Here is a 19,489-nt window from a genome sequence, read left to right as displayed (position 1 = left end):
ATGGCTGACCACTGTTGGCCCACTAAGGGCAAAGTTGGTTGACGGTCCACTCGTAGGGTGACCAGACGTCCTCTTTGACCCGGAGTGAGTGAGAAGGGCAGTGGTGAAGTAGCCTAAAATGTTCTGATTGGACGGTCTGACTGTAGAGCTACCGTTATTGGTCGATAACCTTCTCTGTAAACATTTAATTGGTCAGTCTGCACGTCAGCAGTCCTTGTTTACGTCAGGCAAAGCTCATGTACCTACCCTCATCTCGAGCAGCTATGCCGAAACGATATAAGCTCGCTGTCTGGGTCCCGCTCCGGGTGACTGTCTTTGAGGAGTTTGGTGTGTTCTCCCCGTGTCCACGTGGGTTTCCTCCGGGTGCTCCGGTCCAAAAACACATGTTGGTAGGTGGATTGGCAACCCCAAAGTGTCCATAGGCGTGCGTGTGTCGCCCTGAAGACTGGTGCCCCCTCAGGGTGTGTTTCTGCCTTGTGCCCACTGATTCCAGGTGAGCTCTACCGTGACCCTGAATTGGATGGTTACAGACAATGAATGAATGAATTCATTCATTCATTATTCCAGTTACAATTCAGTATGTAAACAATATTTGATACTACATCAAACATTATTTTTATCTGAGTCCTTCAGAGTCCATATAGCCCATGAGGTCATAATAAATCTTGGTTAAACAAAGGTTGAATCTATTTCTTTCTCTTTTTTTATTTGTTTATTTATTTTGCTTAAGCTCGGTGGAATACAAACATTTTTTTTTTACATAAAATCAGATTATTGTTTAAATAAAGAACCATCTGTTGATCGACTGCTTGTGATGGAATGAGGAAAAACGTAAGACTTTGCTTTCTCCATAATGTTTAGTATTGCATTAGTAATATTATGTTGAAATAATCTAAGCTTAAATCGACAGTCAGAAGAGTCAGCTCATATATTGAGCAACAGCATCCAGAGTTTTCATTGGCTCATTTGAACCCACCCCAGGAGTGGAGCTTTCAGCCACAAAAAGAAAAAAGGACTTTATTCTAATTATAGGGTTCTATGTGGTCTATTCTGAAACACTTTTTTATTAGTAACAGAAGAGAGAAAATAGTATCAAGCTGGCCTGAAACTAATTGCTATGAACTCTGCTGTACGCTCACGTTTTGTAATAAAGAGCTGAATCATTACCGTACTAAAAGTAGTATGCGGGAACTTAAAAAAAACGGCCACTTTAAAAAGTGTCAGTTAACTTGATTATTTAAATAAAAACAACTTGAAAGACATTTATACCACGTACTCACCTTTATTATCATTGTCAGTATGTAGATAATACGCTGTCTTTTCTGAGCTTAATTGAGGCGAGAATGAAATTGTGAATCGTGTTTTTTTATATTTCGTGTATTACGGTATTATGGTTCTATCCTAGGCTGCGTGGTTTTTAAGGTAGCATAGGGCACAAATCCACGGTTTGGGAAGTGGGGGTAAGTCCTTTCAAACAAAATACATTGTTTTTTGTCTTAAAACCTGCAGTTTTCGGGTTATTTGCTTCTGTAAAACCGAATGAACTGTATGTTATTGTGTAACGTCGTTATTAAACTATAGCGAACATTAGCTACCGCAGACAGGCCAGTGATATAGACACTGACAGATCGCAAGGTCGAGTTTATGACCAAATTGTGACAACAGGTAAAGAGTTGTTTTAGAAGAGTGCAAATGTCTGGCAGAAGCTCATTTTGCAGGCTGAGCTGGTGGTTGCCATGTTAAGTTATAGCAGTATCACACTGAAGGGTTTGTGTAGAGGAGACGTAACGTTAACCGTTGAATTAACGTTATATTTTACACAACAGGCCAATACCCTAGGATATAAACCTTTATAAAGTTCCCTCCACCCTGGGTTAGGAATAGTAACGTTGTAATGGGAGCTTTCAAAGCCGTAAATCTGTTACTTTATTGTTTCAGGTGTAAACCTGAGGAGGTGTTTGAGTGCTTTGTTGGAGCTATCCATGATATTTCTGAGTTAAGCAGCTGAACTGACCTCAGATCAGATTTCTACTGAATTCCCTAGACAACCGTATTCAGCTACTTTTCAGAGATGAGAAAACGAGTATGTATTATTAGTAGTGCTATAATATTACAGTCCAACACTTGTTAGTGTTTATTATATTTAGTGTAGCACACATGACTTTTTGAATGATTCTTCCAGTTATGTTTGAGAAATATAAAGGATACTACTAGTGCATTATGTCATTGTGTCAAACTATTATCTTTATATAATACTAGGGCAGCACCATATATTGTTTACATGAGCATGCACAAAATGCAGGACATTCAATGTCAGATGGAGTATTTCTGTCAACTTAAGTGTAAAGTGCAGGCTTTAAAACCATTACAGTTTTGGTTTAATGTAAAGTAACAAAGTAAAACATTAATCCATTGTGTGTAACTGCTTATCCAGTTCAGGGTTGCGGTGAGACAAATTTTTTTTTTGGGGGGGTTGGTGGGGTTGTGCCAGTTCCTCATAGGGCGACACACACACGTACATTCACTCACACACTGACCTCTATAGACACTTTTTTTATATAGAGTCGCCAATCCGCCTACCAACGTGTGTTTTTGAACTGTGGGAGGAAACCGGAGCACCCAGAGGAAACACACCACCACACCAGTGTGATAACACACCACACTCCTACCACAACCTCTATGACACTTCCTGTTACACCAACGTGCCACCCTCAAATTAGAATAAGATATATCTTAATTTAAAATTGATTAAAAAATCTTTTTTCAGTTTGTGTAAGATGACACAGTGTGGAAGTTATCTCTATATCCCCATCAACAACTAAGTGACAAACATTCATTCATTCATTATCTGTAACCGCTTATCCAGTTCAGAGTCACAGTGGGTCCAGAGCCTACCTGGAATCATTGGGTGCAGGAATACACCCTGGAGGGGGCGCCAGTCCTTCACAGGGTAACACCGACACACAGATACACATTCACTCACACCTACGGACACTTTTGAGTCACCAATCCACCTACCAACGTGTGTTTTTGGACTGTGGGAGGAAACCGGAGCACCCGGGGGAAACCCACGCAGACACAGGGAGAACACACCAACTCCTCACAGACAGTCACCCGGAGGAAACCCACGCAGACACAGGGAGAACACACCACACTCCTCACAGACAGTCACCCGGAGCGGGAATCGAACCCACAACCTCCATGTCCCTGGAGCTGTGAGACTGCAACACCACCTGCTGCACCACTTTACCACCCAAGTGACAAACAAGAAAAAGAAAAAAAAAAAAAAGAATCTGCAGACTTTCTTTTACAGGTTGACATTTTTAATATCACAATATATATCACAGAAAAAATTGTAGTAACCAGTTACCATATCTCCCACCACTAAGCTTTATCCCTCATTCATTGAAGCAGCCCAGTAACATTCATACAATTTACTGTTTACTGTTGTCTACTTATTAATGTGATTTTTTGCAAAAAATACTAGTCAATATTATTGTTTGGCAAGAAATTTCTGATCTTGACACTGAAATGAGAAATGTTTACTAGTGTTATGCTGTTTTCTAGCTCAAGATGTATATAAACTTACACTATCCTGTTTATTATATACTAAATGCATCTTTTATATGCGTCTTTTTTGGTGGTAAAAGCTACACAAAGATACAAAAAATGACAGCCCTAATTAACTGCATCTCTTTTATATATGTAAATGTCCACAACATATACTGACTGTATGGTTTTAAAATAGGAAATCACTTGATCAACCCGATTTTACATGAGTTTGGTGACTTGCCCTGCAGGGCTGAGAGGATTATCCTGCTTGGCTGGTTTACTGGTGACATTTCATTGCTCATAACCCCATTCTTTAAGAAATCAACATATATCTCTCTGCTGCACCATGTGGTTTGAACATTTACAGTGACTTTTGATTTTGCAAAATATTTAGCTTAAATTATATATTGTACCTAAGCTCAGGGCAACCATATCCTGAGTGTAACACTATTTATTTACTTCTTTATCAAAACGTATGGGATTGCTGGTAACGTACATCAGTGTAGTAAAGTCTGACAGAATTTATTTTAAATTCCAAAGCAGATTAGCCTCCATTTATTATTGATAGACTTTTTTCTCAAATCTGTAGGGACGATTTGTAAATGAAAGCTGGTTACCTGGTTGAATCTCACAGTAACAGTCATTGATCAGTACTTGGTTATTAGATTTGACTGCTGTTGTCTTCAAACATTGCAAGAATGGACAGTGACACTGTTTCTGATATGATATTTTTCAAATTTTCAAACTTTAAGTACTGTTCATCTGAACGTGACCGTTTTTGTAGTCTACTAACTCTTGCATGATTGTTAGAAGTTTCATTTCTCCAGGTTTTTCATTATTTTTTGAACTGCTCTTTTGAAATCTCCTCGTATGTCACTTATTTTCTTTTGACTTCCATCCATCCATCCTTAAAGATTGTATTCCCTTGAAGTTAAACATATTGTTTCTGGCTTATGCACTGTAATTTATTTGTGGTACTGATTGCCAGTGAAATCAGGAGACCGTCTCTTTCTTAAGAGGCGTGTAGATGAAATTATATTCTTTTTGAAAATATTTTAACATAAAAAAATGGAATTGACAGTTCACGTGAGTATCAGGTTTTAGCTACAGTTATTTTTTTAGCAGTAACCTTTGGGTTTATTTCTGCTTAATATCAGTTTTAATTTCAACACGAAAAAGGGGAATGAGTTAAAAAATAAGCTAAAAAGTTTATCTTCAACGTGGTTGTGTCACAAACTCCCTGGCACCATCGTATGACCTATCAGCTGAGGCGTAATTTAGTACTTCCCTCCTTAACTGATTCTTTACAGGCTTTATCAATAGACAACCATTATCTGCTGCTATCTGTACCTTTATTTGGAATAAGGCTCTTTAATTCAAACCCAAACAACACAATCCTGCCTCTGTCACAATGATATTAGCATGCTGCAAGGCACGTTTACACGTTTTAGTTTATGTGAGCTTAGGCGTGTGATTCAAATTATCATGTTGGGATCGGCCAGACATGAAGGTTTAGATGCAAACTGTAGATTTGAAAACGAAGCCTGGCTTTGCATAAACTACTGTTAGCAGATACAACTCTTCTCTTTCTTTTGCTCAATGATGGTGGCCTGGGCTATCTCAGATGGTGTAATCCTGGTTGTCACGTACCAGCTCCTGGGTTTTGGCAGAGGATCAAGCCTTTGGTGATAAATAGGGGCTAAAAGAATCTAAAATTGTCATTTGCAAATAGAAGTCTGACTGCCAGGTTGAGAGATTTAGATGAGCGTTTCACTGTGCGTCTTTAGAAATGGTCTGAGCATTATGGTTGGTTAAACAGATTTTTAATTAATGTAGACTTCTGTGATTTTTCTATACCTATGTACTGTACTATATCTGTGCTATATATTTATTTTTCAGATAATTTGAAGCAATGAAGAACCCTTACACGCACATCATTGAGCCTCTGGACCCCCAGAATCCTAATTATAAGTTCTTCAATCTCACAAAGCTTGGAGACCCCAGATATGGTAAGGTTTTGTTTTTTTGTTTTTAAACTTAATATATGTTTAAAGGATTATCTGCAGAACACAATAGTTTGAAAATAATTAAATACATTTTGTGAAATCTAAGGCCATATTTAAATAAAAAGGGATTTGCAATGGTGTAATGTAGAGAAACGTATTAAATCAGATAAGGATATTGTTGATTTAGGGAACATGAATACACATATATACATTTTATTAATTGCCTAAAAACCCTGTAAAGTTATGTGTCTTCTGAGTTTTCGTGTGTAATGCACATCTCTTTCATGAATACATTACAAAAAGTCATAAGCCTCTCAAATATGCAGTGAAATGCAGTCAAAGTTGGCAAATTTAAAACAATTTCATGTAAGAAGTTGCTTTGAGAAGCAGTAAACTTTCAGACATTTGGTTCATATCACCACTTCAGTGATGTATTCTGATTTGATACGTTTCTCTAAAACTATTTCATATTAAACCTATCTGAATATATTTGTTTACAACTAACAATTTAACTTGAAGATACTTGGAACTTCACAATTGATGGTGTTAAAAAAGAAAAATTATGAAGGTCTTAAAAGCATCTTTCAATTTGCTGTAGCCTTTACATAGCCTGAATAATTAAATTTGTATATGTTGTCATTGCACCAAGAGATTTTTCAAGATGCTACTCCGTCTGCTTTCTAAAACAAGGGCTTTCAACTTGTGAGGTGCCAGATTACAAAATTGTAAACTTCAAACACTTCACAGATAGTATTGCTGTGACCTTGTCCTGACGGTCATTAGCGGTCCAGTAGCAGTACGTTTACTGCCTTCTTCGTTTGGAAGAACGGTTAAGACACGTGACTTAAGTGGAAAATGATAAACAACTCTCATTGTCCAATGGTCTATCAGTATGTGGTTGACACTGAAAATATTATATCTGATTTAGCAGTAGCTGCAGTTGAGAATAAGTGACATGTACCCCATTTACTGACCCCTCCGTCTACAGCATTAAAAATATAACAATGCACTCTAGTTATCTACTCTTATCCACTCTTATTTACTACTATGAACTGTTATTGAGCTCAAAAAAAAAAACTAATTGGTAAATTTTAAAATAGTGAAGATAAATTTGTTGAGGCAAGTGGCAAAAATGACTGCATTGTTGTTGTAGAGGAATCCTTAAGCACATCAAAACAGTTAATCTATGGAGCTAAATCACTGACAAGTATTTGAGTTAGAATTTTGCAAATTTGAAATACATTTGCCTGAATTTATATATATTTATATTCAAATTATGTTTATATGGCATTTGATGAACTTGAACTAAATTGATTTAAATTCCATTTCTTTCCATTTATTTATAATTTTATTCATTCATTCAATCATTGTCTGTAACTGCTTATTCAGTTCAGGATCGCGGTTGGTCCGGAGCCTATTCAAAATTACTGGGTGCAAGGCAGGAGCACGCTCTGAAGGGGGGGTGTCATTCCTTTGCAGGGCATCCCACACTCACACAGTAATTCACACCTATTGACAATTATTAAATGCCATTTAAATGTTTTTTTTAATAGAAAAGAATTCTGATATACATCATCCAGATACAGCAGATAATTATAATTAAAATACTCAAAATTCAGATTCAAATACTTAGTAAGGTATTTAGCTCCATATTACTCAGAGTGAGGGTCTCTGTAAAGTGATGGGTGCTGGGGGTGTGGGGGCTCAGGTTTAAAGTAGACATTGAAGGTAGAGCTTGACCAAAAAATTTTAAAACCCCTAGTCTAAAAGTTTCATGTCTGTGATATGAGGGTCATATTTGAAGATAACGTTTCTGTTGTTTCTTGTCTGTATATTATTGTGTTTGGTCTCTGTTGGGACCTGTTGTTTTGATAGGTGCAAAATCACATTAAGGGCAACTTAAGGCTGCAAAGCTGTGCCACATCCTGCTCACTCTACTGTTGAGCCCTTAGCAATGTAGAGTTATGCCTTTTATATTACACAGAATGCCTTCCTTTCTCCATCCGTGTGCTGTTGGAGTCAGCAGTGAGGAACTGTGATGAGTTTCTGGTGAAGAAGGAGGATGTGGAGAGCATCCTCAACTGGAAGCAGACACAGACCCAGTCGGTGGAGGTGCCCTTTAGACCCGCTCGTGTCATCCTCCAGGACTTCACGTAGGTTTATTTACTACTCGGGGGCACGTTTCCCAAAAGTAAATCTTAACCGGGAGAGTGTGTTTAGTGTGATTCTCACTCTACAACCAAAGAATTTTCTTTGTTCAAAGATGCTTTTAAGAAACTGCACAGAAAGAAAGAATGTGTTTTGGATAATATAATACACTCTGAGCTTTGGCCATGTCACATTTTATACTTTATTCATTAGTACCTTGTTAATGTGGGGGATTACAATTGCAGTTTGTTGCAGTATATTCACAACATTAATATTTTGATCATATCATGCAGCCCTTGTTAAAATTCATTTTATTTTTAGCATTCTTTATTTTTCTTGTTTTCCCTCAGAAACTCTGAATGATTTTTCAATTATTTTAATAAACAGACAAAGGAGTGTAAAGTTTTAGAAATGTGTTAACTTTACAAGCTTTAATGCAGCGCATTCCTTATACATTTTTGTCTCTGAGTAAAACTTATTATATAGCTTACATTTTATAACCTGTTTATGAGACTTTTGAGAGAAAACAACTTTAAAGTGTTGTAGAATTTGACAATGAAGAGTAAAGCAGTGTTTGCTTTTTGTTGATACCATTTGTTATGGCAATTGTCTAAGTGCAACCAGGAAGGAGTCAAGTATTCACTCAAATCTCTAGTTTATTCAAACATTTATTTCAGTATTTATAGGACCTTTTGTCACGTACACTAAGTATCATGTGTACAGTTCAGTCGCTATTACATCATGTCTCATTGCTCAAAACCCAGACACTCAGAAACTGGCATCTTATGGTATACATATGTCTTGTTTTCTCTTGTCAGCATAATGTTTGCAGATGGCTAGGTCAGGCTTTCCACTCAGGATGTTCTTCAACATATTTATTAGACTTCTCTAATCTATCTAGAGATGTTACTTCTCTAATTTAACTACAGAAGTGCATTGTTAAGCACTTTCCCTCCCCACTCCAGGGTCATGTCCTGAGTGCATTATGTAATAAGCACTTTAAGGTCATGAGCTTAAACACTATGTGCTAAACTTCAGTCATTATGTATCTGTGTATAACAATCATTATAGAGTATATTGGTGGATTATCATTATCATCTCATTACAAAGTTATATTGCGTTTTCCCATCACACCATTGATTTAGCTAGTGTGTGTTTTTCATAACTCTCATCTCAACAGTGGGGTCCCTGCAGTTGTAGATTTTGCTGCTATGCGTGATGCAGTAAAACAACTTGGTGGAGACCCAGAGAAGATCAACCCTGTCTGCCCTGCTGATCTTGTCATTGACCATTCCATCCAAGTTGACTTCAACAGGAAGTAAGCCTTATTCCCTTCATAGAAATTTGAAAGAAAATTTACCAAAACTTTTCAGTAATATTAGATTACACTTGCATAGTTCAAAACCTGAAATTGGAATATACATAAGCACATCATAAACCATGAGGATCTGGACAGTGGTGGGTCTTTCTAATAAAGTGGGCAGTGGGAAATGGCACAGTGTTTAATTCTAACCCTAACCTTAAAGAAAATATTATGACAAGAAAAGAAAATACAGGGGGTCCTCGACTTATGACGTTCCTACTTCTCGTCGTAAACCGATTTTCAGTGTAAGTCGGAACATACGTATATGCTGTACGTAAATAACATACGTAAATAACATACTGCAATTACTTATCCTATCCTAACACCTATCCTCATCGGTCCCGAGCTGCGTAACCGTGTATTCTTCTGCCGTGCACACCAAACACGAAGTTCGCGTTACGACGCAAAACCACTTAAATCGAAACAAGGCTTTATACAGTAAATGGGAGATGTGTCGTAACCACGAAACATCGTAACTTGGGACTGACATAACCCGAGGACCTCCTGTATAGTTAATGTGAGGGGGAAAAAGTCGTCTAAATTTAAACTACAAGCATTTTCTTGGAAAAGTGCAGAATATGTTTACACAAAATGCAGTTCATTTGTTTATTGCATACTGCATTACATTGATTACTTAATTGAAGGCCGCCCTTTGCCACTTGATTGATTAGATTTAGGCTGGATTCAATTTCAATCTAAAAAAGCATTTAGATTTTTTTCACATGGTTATATTTGATGGATGATTCGATGTTGTTTACTTGGAGATCTTGGTTTAAACATGGTCTGCAGTAACAAGTCCAGCTTAGGAAACACGTAATGTCATATCTCTCAGAGAATGAACTTTATACTGCAAGGGTCATCAAGCAGGGCTTATTTTAAAAAGTTACCTTTTGACCATATCGAGCACGTGGCACTCTCTCAGTTCTACAGGCTGAACTATACACTAATACTAGGTTTGCATAAAGATACAGAACATAGTAGATCCACAAACAGCACACATTCCTGTTGTGTGAATTGTTGTTTCTGTGGTGAAGTAGATTGTTTGAATAATTTGAGCATGATAGAGTCTGTAGATACCGACCTGAAATGAAAGGCTTTATGTTTGTATTGGCTGATATTTAACTAACACTTTGGTTTATTTTTATTTTTTAAATGTAACCTTTATTTTACAAGGCAAGTGCTAGCTAATGAGGTACCTAGGTATTTGTATTCTGTGACCCTGTTGATTATAATGCTATCAAGAGTACTGATATACTGATCAGGCTGGGCTACAGTGCCCTTCCTGTCAAACCACATGAATTTGAATATCTGTAACGTACACAATTAAGTAATACTGTGTTTTAACATGAGCTCAGTATACATGTAGCATATACTTCTTTTCTGTATTTTAGGTCAGACAGCCTTCAAAAAAACCAAGAACTTGAATTTGAAAGAAACAAGGAAAGATTTGAATTCTTAAAGGTAAACTCTCACCAACTATTTAATATAAAATATAATACAATATATTATATATAAATATAAATATTATATATATATAATATAAAATAATACCCTTTACATTTAAACCTTGTGTGGTCTTCACCTTCTTGTTCACAGTGGGGTTCTAAAGCATTTCAAAATATGCGCATCATTCCTCCAGGCTCTGGAATAGTGCATCAGGTCAACCTGGAGTATCTTGCTAGGGTTGTCTTCCAACAGGATGGGTTCTACTACCCAGACAGTCTGGTTGGAACTGATTCACATACTACCATGATCGATGGCCTGGGAGTACTGGGATGGGGTGAGCGTTTAACTGTTAAGGCTATGGAACACTATTATCCACAGTATTCCCGTGTTTCCTATTTTAGTCATACATTTTTATTAACTGCAAATAAATGTGTTTGTAAAATGTGTTAATGAAAGTATGAAATGATATTGAAGGTGTATTATTTCTCATAGGTGTTTGATTTTAAGGTTTTACACTATATTATTTAAGTTGACTGCTCCTAATGTGACTGCTTAATCTGCACGATTTTATTTCTGACAGATATTATTATATTATTATACTATTATTTTGGTCAGACTTGCTTACAGATTACATGTTATTTCACTGACATGGTTTGTTAAATCTTTGAGCAGGTGTGGGAGGTATTGAAGCAGAGGCAGTCATGTTGGGGCAGCCAATCAGCATGGTGCTCCCAGAGGTCATTGGTTACAAACTTCAAGGCACACCGAATAAGTACATCACCTCTACTGATATTGTTCTCACTGTCACAAAGGTAACTGTGATTTAAATATACTTCAGTAAAGACTGTGTCTATCAATCTATTTGAGACAAAGTGAAGAATAATATTGTGAAGCATGACAAAATTGAAAATATGGAAAAATATTTCTTCTCTCTACTCGATGTGTCTTGTAGCATTTACGTCAGGTTGGTGTGGTGGGAAAGTTTGTGGAATTCTTCGGTCCTGGTGTGGCCCAGCTTTCAATTGCAGATCGTGCCACCATTGCCAACATGTGCCCAGAGTATGGAGCTACGGCTGCTTTCTTTCCTGTAGACGACATCAGTGTCCAGTATCTTGAACAAACAGGTAGAGTGTCACTGAGATCAAATCGTCTGTAACAACCCGTGCTTGCCTCAAATCATTGCTTTTGATTTTTGCTTCTAAAACATGATTTGTAATGTGTGCCTTTGTTTTGTTAGGACGAGACGCTGAGAAGCTCGACTTCATCTCTCAGTATTTGAAAGCTGTGGGCATGTTTAGAGACTACAGCAACGAGACTCAGGATCCAGATTTCACAAAGGTAATACACACCGTCCTCAGGATTTTTCAAAACACAATTTCACTATATTTAATTGCTACTACTCATAACTACGTTTATATTAATGTCATGTTATTTATCTTGCACATGAACATTTGTAACTCACATTTTGAGGCTGTAGTGCTCAACAGACTTATTTTTGGCAATATTTTCCAACAATTCGACCTCTTTCTGAAGGCTTCATGACATTGGAATATGCAGGCATTAGAATGTGACATTATATCATACATGAGAATAATACATGCTTTTGTAATACACCACTGTAACAATGGTGCAACACCTTGTGGATACTCTGTTGTAACATTTTGCAGTGATTGTGTAGAACTGTGCACGTGGCCCATATGTGTACTGTGTAAAATAATAATAGATTTATGTTGTTCTGTTTCTTTCCTGTTTGTTCCTTTTAAAGGACTGTTGTGTTAGATGAACATTTTATAGGCTAGATCTGATGGCTAGAAATAAGCCATGAAAAGGTGTGAAAACTTAATAATTTCTTGTGAAGGGAAAACTACCTGATGTCACCTTTGCTGCTTTTTTTTAACCTTATAGTTTTTTCCCTTTACATAACACTCTTACCTTTGTCTCCATTTCTATCTTTCTCTTTTGAAGGTTGTTGAACTTGACCTTAGCACAGTTGTCCCATGCTGCAGTGGTCCAAAGAGGCCGCAGGACAGAGTGGCTGTATCAGAAATGAAGCAGGACTTTGAGACTTGCTTAGGGGCCAAGGTACATCATGCTGACCTATAGTACAGAGAACAGTTTGCTGTCCTTTACTGTTAGCTGTGAGTAGGCTGTGTATAACCTGTTGTTCTGCAGCTGCACAGAAATACAAAGCTTAATACATTCCTCCTGGAACATTCTGCCTTAACAGACATGCTAATCAACCCATAGACTGAATTTAGACTTAAAGTCTATAGGAACAGGATATAATGTATAAACCATCTGGCTCTTGCTTAGTTATGATGGTCTCGGTTCATTTGACAGAGTTTTGTACTTGGTGAGAGGTTTTTGTTCAGCTATTTTCAGTCCTTTAACTGCTAGCATACACCAAAGCAGCAACATGTGTGTTTCTCTTTTTAGTTATTTAATATAATAATGTAAAAAAATGTTCTAACATTGAATATATTTGCATTTTAATTACATGCATATAAATATATTTTAAAAGCATTATTATATTTAATAATATTTTGCTAATTCTCTAGAATACAGTAATACATTTTAATGTTTATATCAATTGTATTTACATTTACATCAGTTGTATTGTATATGTCTGGTGCCTACAAATGTAAGGGAACTTAACAGTCATGATTTATGTCAGTAAAATCAAAGCAGTTTGTTAGTGATATTTATTTATTTAATGATTTATTCATTCATTCATTCATTTTTTCATTTTTAGCAAGGTTTCAAAGGCTTTCAGGTGCCTACTGATCGCCATGATGTGAAGATACCATTCAAGTATACTGGTGTGGACTATTCCCTCTCTCATGGCTCTGTGGTCATTGCTGCCATTACCAGCTGTACCAACACCAGCAACCCCTCTGTCATGCTGGGTGCAGGTAAATATGGCACTATTAAAGTGCTAACTGGGTAACCAAAGGGTGTCTGTTAATGCTCATGGGAGTTGGACTTTAGATGGACTATCATTAAGCTTGTTTTGGCCAGAATGCCTCTTGTATTTGAAACACCACATTTTTAAAGTAATAGTGCTTACATGCCTTAATGCTACAGTTAAAATATACACTCTATCTTCTCAGGTCTCCTGGCTAAGAAGGCTATCCAGTGTGGCTTGAGTGTAAAGCCTTACATAAAGACTAGCCTATCTCCTGGTAGTGGAGTGGTCACCTATTATCTCAAAGAAAGTGGGGTGATGCAGTACCTTGCAGAATTAGGGTATGATATCAGTCCCTTTTTAAATTTCACTCTGTTTTAAATTATGTCAATGTTTAGTATTCCGTGTCTTATCCTTATAAATCTTTACTTCATTAATATTATTTCTATTTGGTAATGCATTTTATTTTCCAGTACATTACTTGTTTGGATTAGTTACATTTTATTTGTCTTCCTTTAGTTTTGAGGTAGTTGGTTATGGCTGCATGACCTGCATAGGGAACAGTGGGCCCCTACCTGAACCAGTTGTAGAGGCCATCACTCAGGTAAAGATTAAAATCCTTTACTGAAATGATCTAAAACCAAGCTTTTATGGAATATTACACATGCTGAGATTTTGCTTTCTCAGGGAGATCTGGTAGCAGCAGGAGTTCTGTCGGGTAACAGGAACTTTGAGGGTCGTGTTCATCCAAATACACGCGCCAACTACTTGGCCTCTCCTCCTCTGGTCATTGCTTATGCTATTGCAGGCACAGTGAGAATTGACTTTGAAAAGGAGCCCATTGGTGAGTGTTATATTTAAAATTAATAGTGTTTTTTTATCTATATATTTATATTCATTGCAAGTCATACATGTTTTTTTAAAAACATTCTGCACTCCAATAAATGATATAATATCATATGAAATTTCTAGTGACTACAACTCATATTTCTTATTATGACATTAATTTAAGAATATATATATATATATATATATATATATATATATATATATATTGCATTTTGAGACAATATAACTAAACTAATTGTTTTTGAATCATGCAATCATTCAGGCATCTTCCCATAGGAAAAAAAAACATACTTTTTAGATAAAATTTATTTTAAAAAAGTAAAGAAATGAATTATAATAATTTAACAATTATATATTTTTTATTATAAAAGAGTTAAATTTTTAAAAAGGGTATAAAATTCTGTTAGTCATTGCTATGCCTTCAAAAATGTATGTATTAACTGTTGCATTTAAAATGTAATTTGTTGATTTCCATGTACTATGTAAATACATGGACCATTGGGGTGGAATGTTTGTAGTAGTAGCAATGTGTATGTGTGTTCTTGTAGCGGTGAATTCAGAAGGGAAACAAATTTTCCTGAGGGACATTTGGCCCACACGAGAAGAGATCCAGGCTGTGGAGAGACAGTTTGTAATTCCCGCCATGTTCAAAGAAGTCTATGAGAAAGTGGAGGTTAGTAAAGTAAATGAAGCGAGTAGGACAGGGCTGAGGATATCTTTAGTGTGCTGCACTTCCTGCACTGTATTAACTTCAGTCTTAATATTCAGATTCTTCATCTTTGGTTGTTTTTTTTCCCCTCTCTTTTCTCTGTCTTCTAGAAAGTAAATGAGCGCTGGAATTCCCTTAATGCTCCTTCTGATAAGCTCTACGCCTGGGACCCCAAGTCAACCTACATCAAATCTCCACCATTTTTCAGTGGATTGGTACCATAATTGCTCTATAGTTTCTCTCAAATTACTCCTAAATTGCACATTAAAACTAATAGGATTACATCATTACATCAAGGCACAGTCCTTATAAACTGAATTTTGTTAATAATGTCTTTTTGAAATGTGAGAATATTTAAAAAATATAAGTATATTACTTGCATTACATGCTTTACTTCACATGTGTATGTTTTAGACTAAAGAGCTACAAGAACCCAAGTCTATAGTGGATGCATATGTGCTGCTCAATTTGGGAGATTCTGTAACCACAGACCACATTTCTCCTGCTGGAAACATTGCTCGTAACAGCCCTGCTGCTCGCTACCTGACCAGCCGTGGGTGAGACAGATTTAAACTTTTTTTTTTTTACTGAAGATTCACTGATTCTACAGATGTTTTAACACAAACCATTAGGTGTAAAGGGCGCAGAAGGTAGTGTCGCAGTCACACAGCTCCAGAGACCTGGAGGTTGTGGGTTCGATTCCCGCTCCGGGTGACTGTCTGTGAGGAGTTTGTGTGTTCTCCCTGTGTCTGCGTGGGTGTCCTCCGGGTGCTCCGGCTTCCTCCCACAATCCAAAAACACACGTTGGTAGGTGGATTGGCGACTCAAAAGTGTCCGTAGGTGTGAGTGTGTGTTGCCCTGTGAAGGACTGGCGCCCCCTCCAGGGTGTATTCCCCCCTTGCGCCCAATGATTCCAGGTAGGCTCTGGACCCACCGTGACCCTGAACTGGATAAGCGCTTACAGATAATGAATGAATGAATTAGGTATAAAGGAGGCACTCCTAAAAATAAAAGACATAACTATTGCTACATCTGTTGTGAACATCATGCCTGTTCAACTCCTACAGTGGTTACAAAAGGAAGGGATTTTCTTGATTACAGATGATGTATTTTGTAGGTGGGAAGACCTTCCAAAAACAAGATGGTTTGGGCTGATTACAGGAAAGCATTTCGTGGGGATCCCCTAATAATGCACACATTTTTAAGCTAACGTTTTGCAGAGTGCATTCTAAGTATTGTATTGATAAAACATTAATGGGATTTTTCTCAGTACAGTGCAAACTTGGTATTATTGCATTGCACAAATTTTCAGCACTAGCATGAACAATGGGTACCGCATTATGACAGAGCTTTACTCGTTTGACAGAGATTAGTTCTAGTGCTGAAAGTTTAGCTGTGCATGCAGGGTATTGTAGTTGTAGGAACCTGTTGGATAAATATCAACGAGGCTGTGATACCATGCTCCAATAAAGGACGCTACATAACATGACAGCATATTAAACAATGGTTTTAGGCTGGAATACCTAATGATTAACTGTGTGTGTTTTTCTCCACTGTAGGCTGACACCTCGAGAGTTTAACTCGTATGGCTCTCGACGAGGCAACGATGCGGTCATGGCACGTGGCACATTTGCCAACATCCGACTCTTCAACAAGTTCCTCAACAAACAGGCGCCTCGTACAGTCTACCTGCCCACAGGAGAAATGGTAGGACAGAGAATGGTTTTGACCGTTTTGTGATGTTGGATCTGCCTTTAGATTTTTTCTGGGGAAAAAAGCCTGAAGGTATAACTGTAACAAAATTAAAGTTGATATTTGCTCAACAGTTGGATGTATATGATGCTGCAGAGAAGTACCAACAGGCAGGACACCCCCTACTTGTGCTGGCAGGGAAAGAGTATGGTTCAGGCAGCTCCAGAGACTGGGCTGCCAAAGGACCATTCCTACTGGTGAGATACGCAATTTCAATACATTTATATATATTTATACTAGCGCCCCCTTCAGGGTGTGTTCCCACCTTGCGCCCAGTGATTCCGGGTAAGCTCCGGACCCTGAATTGGATAAGCGATTACAGACAATGAATGAATGAATGTAAATAAGTAAAGGCTCTAAATTTACCTGCCAGTTACAGTGTCTATGACAATTTACAGTCCTTTCTCCCCTCAGGGAATCAAAGTTGTACTGGCTGAGAGCTATGAGAGGATCCACCGCAGTAACCTGGTGGGTATGGGAGTCATTCCTCTGGAGTATCTTCAAGGAGAAACAGCTGATACTCTTGGGCTTACTGGCAAAGAACGCTACACTGTGGTCATTCCTCCCCAGCTTACACCTAGAATGATTGTTGATATTAAGGTAGGTCTTGAAACAGTGCTGATTTACAGGTGCTATCATAACTCTTTATATGGCATGGATAATGTATTGTATAGTGGTGGAGTAAAACGATAGCAGCATAATGCATTTGATTTGGAATCTATATTTGCCAATTATCAGTGACTTGATTGACCAAGCTTAAGTGACAGACTAGTCATATATAAACATTCAAGTGTTTGAAAATATTTAATCAGACAGACTTCATGAACCAAACAAATTGCATTTTCATGGCTCAACCTATATGTTTCTTTATTAACTATGTAACGTTATCATGAATATATACCTTTTGATTACAGCCGACGCCTGACATTTTACTTTTTGTTGTCCATCTCTCCAGTTGGATACAGGGAAAACGTTCAAGGCTCGGATGCGTTTCGACACTGATGTGGAGCTCACCTACTTCCACCACGGTGGCATCCTTAATTACATGATCCGCAAGATGTTAGAAAACTAGAGGAAGCTTCATTCCTTCCAGTGCAGTGCAGGCTGCAAGTCCTATCTCTTGTCCATAGGCTGAAAGGATCTTCATCTTCTGTCTTTACTAATCAAAGAGCCATCTTCTACACTTCACAGTTGACCACAATTTTGTGTTGGTCAGTTTTAGCCTGAGGATAATTTGAATATTTGGTTATGAATCAAAATGACAATGAAGCAGATATAATGGATAAACAATACTACTGCATGTGATTGAAGTGTAATGAAGGTGATGGTGATGAGACTAGTTATTGAATGATTCCTGTAATAACACACTAAGGCACAATATCACACCAATTAACAAACAAAGGCCTAGAGCTTGTAGCTTCATTGTTGTATGCAGTGCCCATAATCCAATAACTCTAACAAGGTTAGTTAGTTCTGGATCACCAGCATAGTAAAGCATGGGCGTAACATTTCATTCTGTGATTCATTATAGAGTCGTTATATTGCATTATTTTAGCAACAGATGAAGGTCGGTTTATATCCGCAGGCTGACTACTTTCTAGCCCTACCTCAGTGTAGACAAACATTGAATTCTCATCTTTTACAATTTCTATTTGCATAAATTTAATATATGCATAATAATTAATTATTGTCAACTGTATTTTTACAAGGTATCTAAATGTCACTACAGAAAAATGTTTGCTTTGCCCATCCAAAGTAAATATGATAGGAGGGCTTTGGTACTTTTGGTGCATTTAGTCAACACTTTCTGTTGATATATCGTTTTGAGGATTCTCAGTTGTAAAAGTGAAACATAAAATAGTGGTAACCAGTGTTGACTGATAATTTACCAGTGATTCAGACAACTACATTATTGTTTGCTTGTTCTTGATTTGTTTGAATTAATGAATGTGTTTTCTTTATACTGTAATGGAAGTAAAATAATCTGTCATTTTAATACACAGTTCTATGAAAGTGCCTACTACAATGTGTGAATTAATGTCTTTAAATTCTGCACCTAAACACTATCATTCCAAACCATAATTTTGCACTTTTTCTGTGCTGTCTGTTGCTCAATATTTTGTTAGGTATTCCTGTAAATTAACTTCATGTTTACTGTAAGTATGTATACATGTGTGCTTTGGGAGTAACAAAGAACCTAGAGACTGATTGAAGAAATAACTTATTTTCATTATATGGCTGTGTCTAACCAAAGTTATTGTCCAAGCCTTGGCATTATTAACCTTGCTACTTTTTTTGGACACTTCTGTTCAGATTATGTTTGTGGAATGTGAAGTTAGGACCTTTCTCAATAATGTACATCACAGCTGTGATCAGGATATTTATTTCAGGAAGCAATTACATGTTGCAGTGATGTGGAAAGTGTTTATTGTTTGCCAATACCAAATCTTTCTGTACATATCCCCCCAGCTGTAAGAACTGCCTGATGTAATTGTGATGCTCTTCTGTTTTCCACGATCAAACCATTAAATCTGTTCCAATTTTAACTTCCATTTAATAAATGTTTTTTTGTTTTGATTTTGAAGAACACTGCCATTTGCATTGTTTACTAAAAATGAACTATTATCCAGCAGTCAGGACTTGTATGATTGCAATCTGTAATATCATATTCCATGATATATATTTCTGATTACATATAACATTAAATTTCATTTGTTCATTGGTTGGTTCTTTATTTTTTAATTCACTTACCCTGTAGG

General features: G+C 37.1%; 1 protein-coding gene across 1 annotated transcript; it reads left to right on the top strand.

Moving 5' to 3' along the window:
• Positions 1-1,376: 1,376 nt before the first annotated feature.
• aco1 (aconitase 1, soluble) lies at positions 1,377-19,447 on the top strand. Its single transcript, XM_066681468.1, has 21 exons — positions 1,377-1,460; positions 5,452-5,561; positions 7,543-7,711; positions 8,887-9,024; positions 10,461-10,530; positions 10,666-10,849; positions 11,188-11,327; positions 11,468-11,639; positions 11,753-11,853; positions 12,481-12,597; positions 13,268-13,427; positions 13,626-13,761; positions 13,940-14,024; positions 14,108-14,264; positions 14,818-14,942; positions 15,089-15,193; positions 15,393-15,535; positions 16,538-16,685; positions 16,805-16,927; positions 17,145-17,330; positions 17,686-19,447. The coding sequence occupies exons 2-21, from the start codon at positions 5,465-5,467 to the stop codon at positions 17,800-17,802; spliced, it is 2,673 nt and encodes an 890-aa protein (XP_066537565.1). The 5' UTR covers positions 1,377-1,460; positions 5,452-5,464; the 3' UTR covers positions 17,803-19,447.
• The last annotated feature ends 42 nt before the right edge of the window (positions 19,448-19,489 follow it).

This window comes from Hoplias malabaricus, chromosome 9, assembly GCF_029633855.1.
Source record: "Hoplias malabaricus isolate fHopMal1 chromosome 9, fHopMal1.hap1, whole genome shotgun sequence".
Lineage (NCBI taxonomy): Eukaryota > Metazoa > Chordata > Actinopteri > Characiformes > Erythrinidae > Hoplias > Hoplias malabaricus.
This window is presented reverse-complemented; position numbering and strand designations above follow the sequence as displayed.

What these genes read in the sequence shown, in the direction of transcription:
- aco1 (XM_066681468.1), top strand. Translation starts at nt 5,465, where the DNA reads ATGAAGAACCCTTACACGCACATCATTGAGCCTCTGGACCCCCAGAAT. An exon ending in GCTTGGAGACCCCAGATATG is followed by an intron (nt 5,562 to 7,542) that starts GTAAGGTTTTGT and finishes TATATTACACAG; the next exon opens with AATGCCTTCCTTTCTCCATC. An exon ending in GTCATCCTCCAGGACTTCAC is followed by an intron (nt 7,712 to 8,886) that starts GTAGGTTTATTT and finishes TCATCTCAACAG; the next exon opens with TGGGGTCCCTGCAGTTGTAG.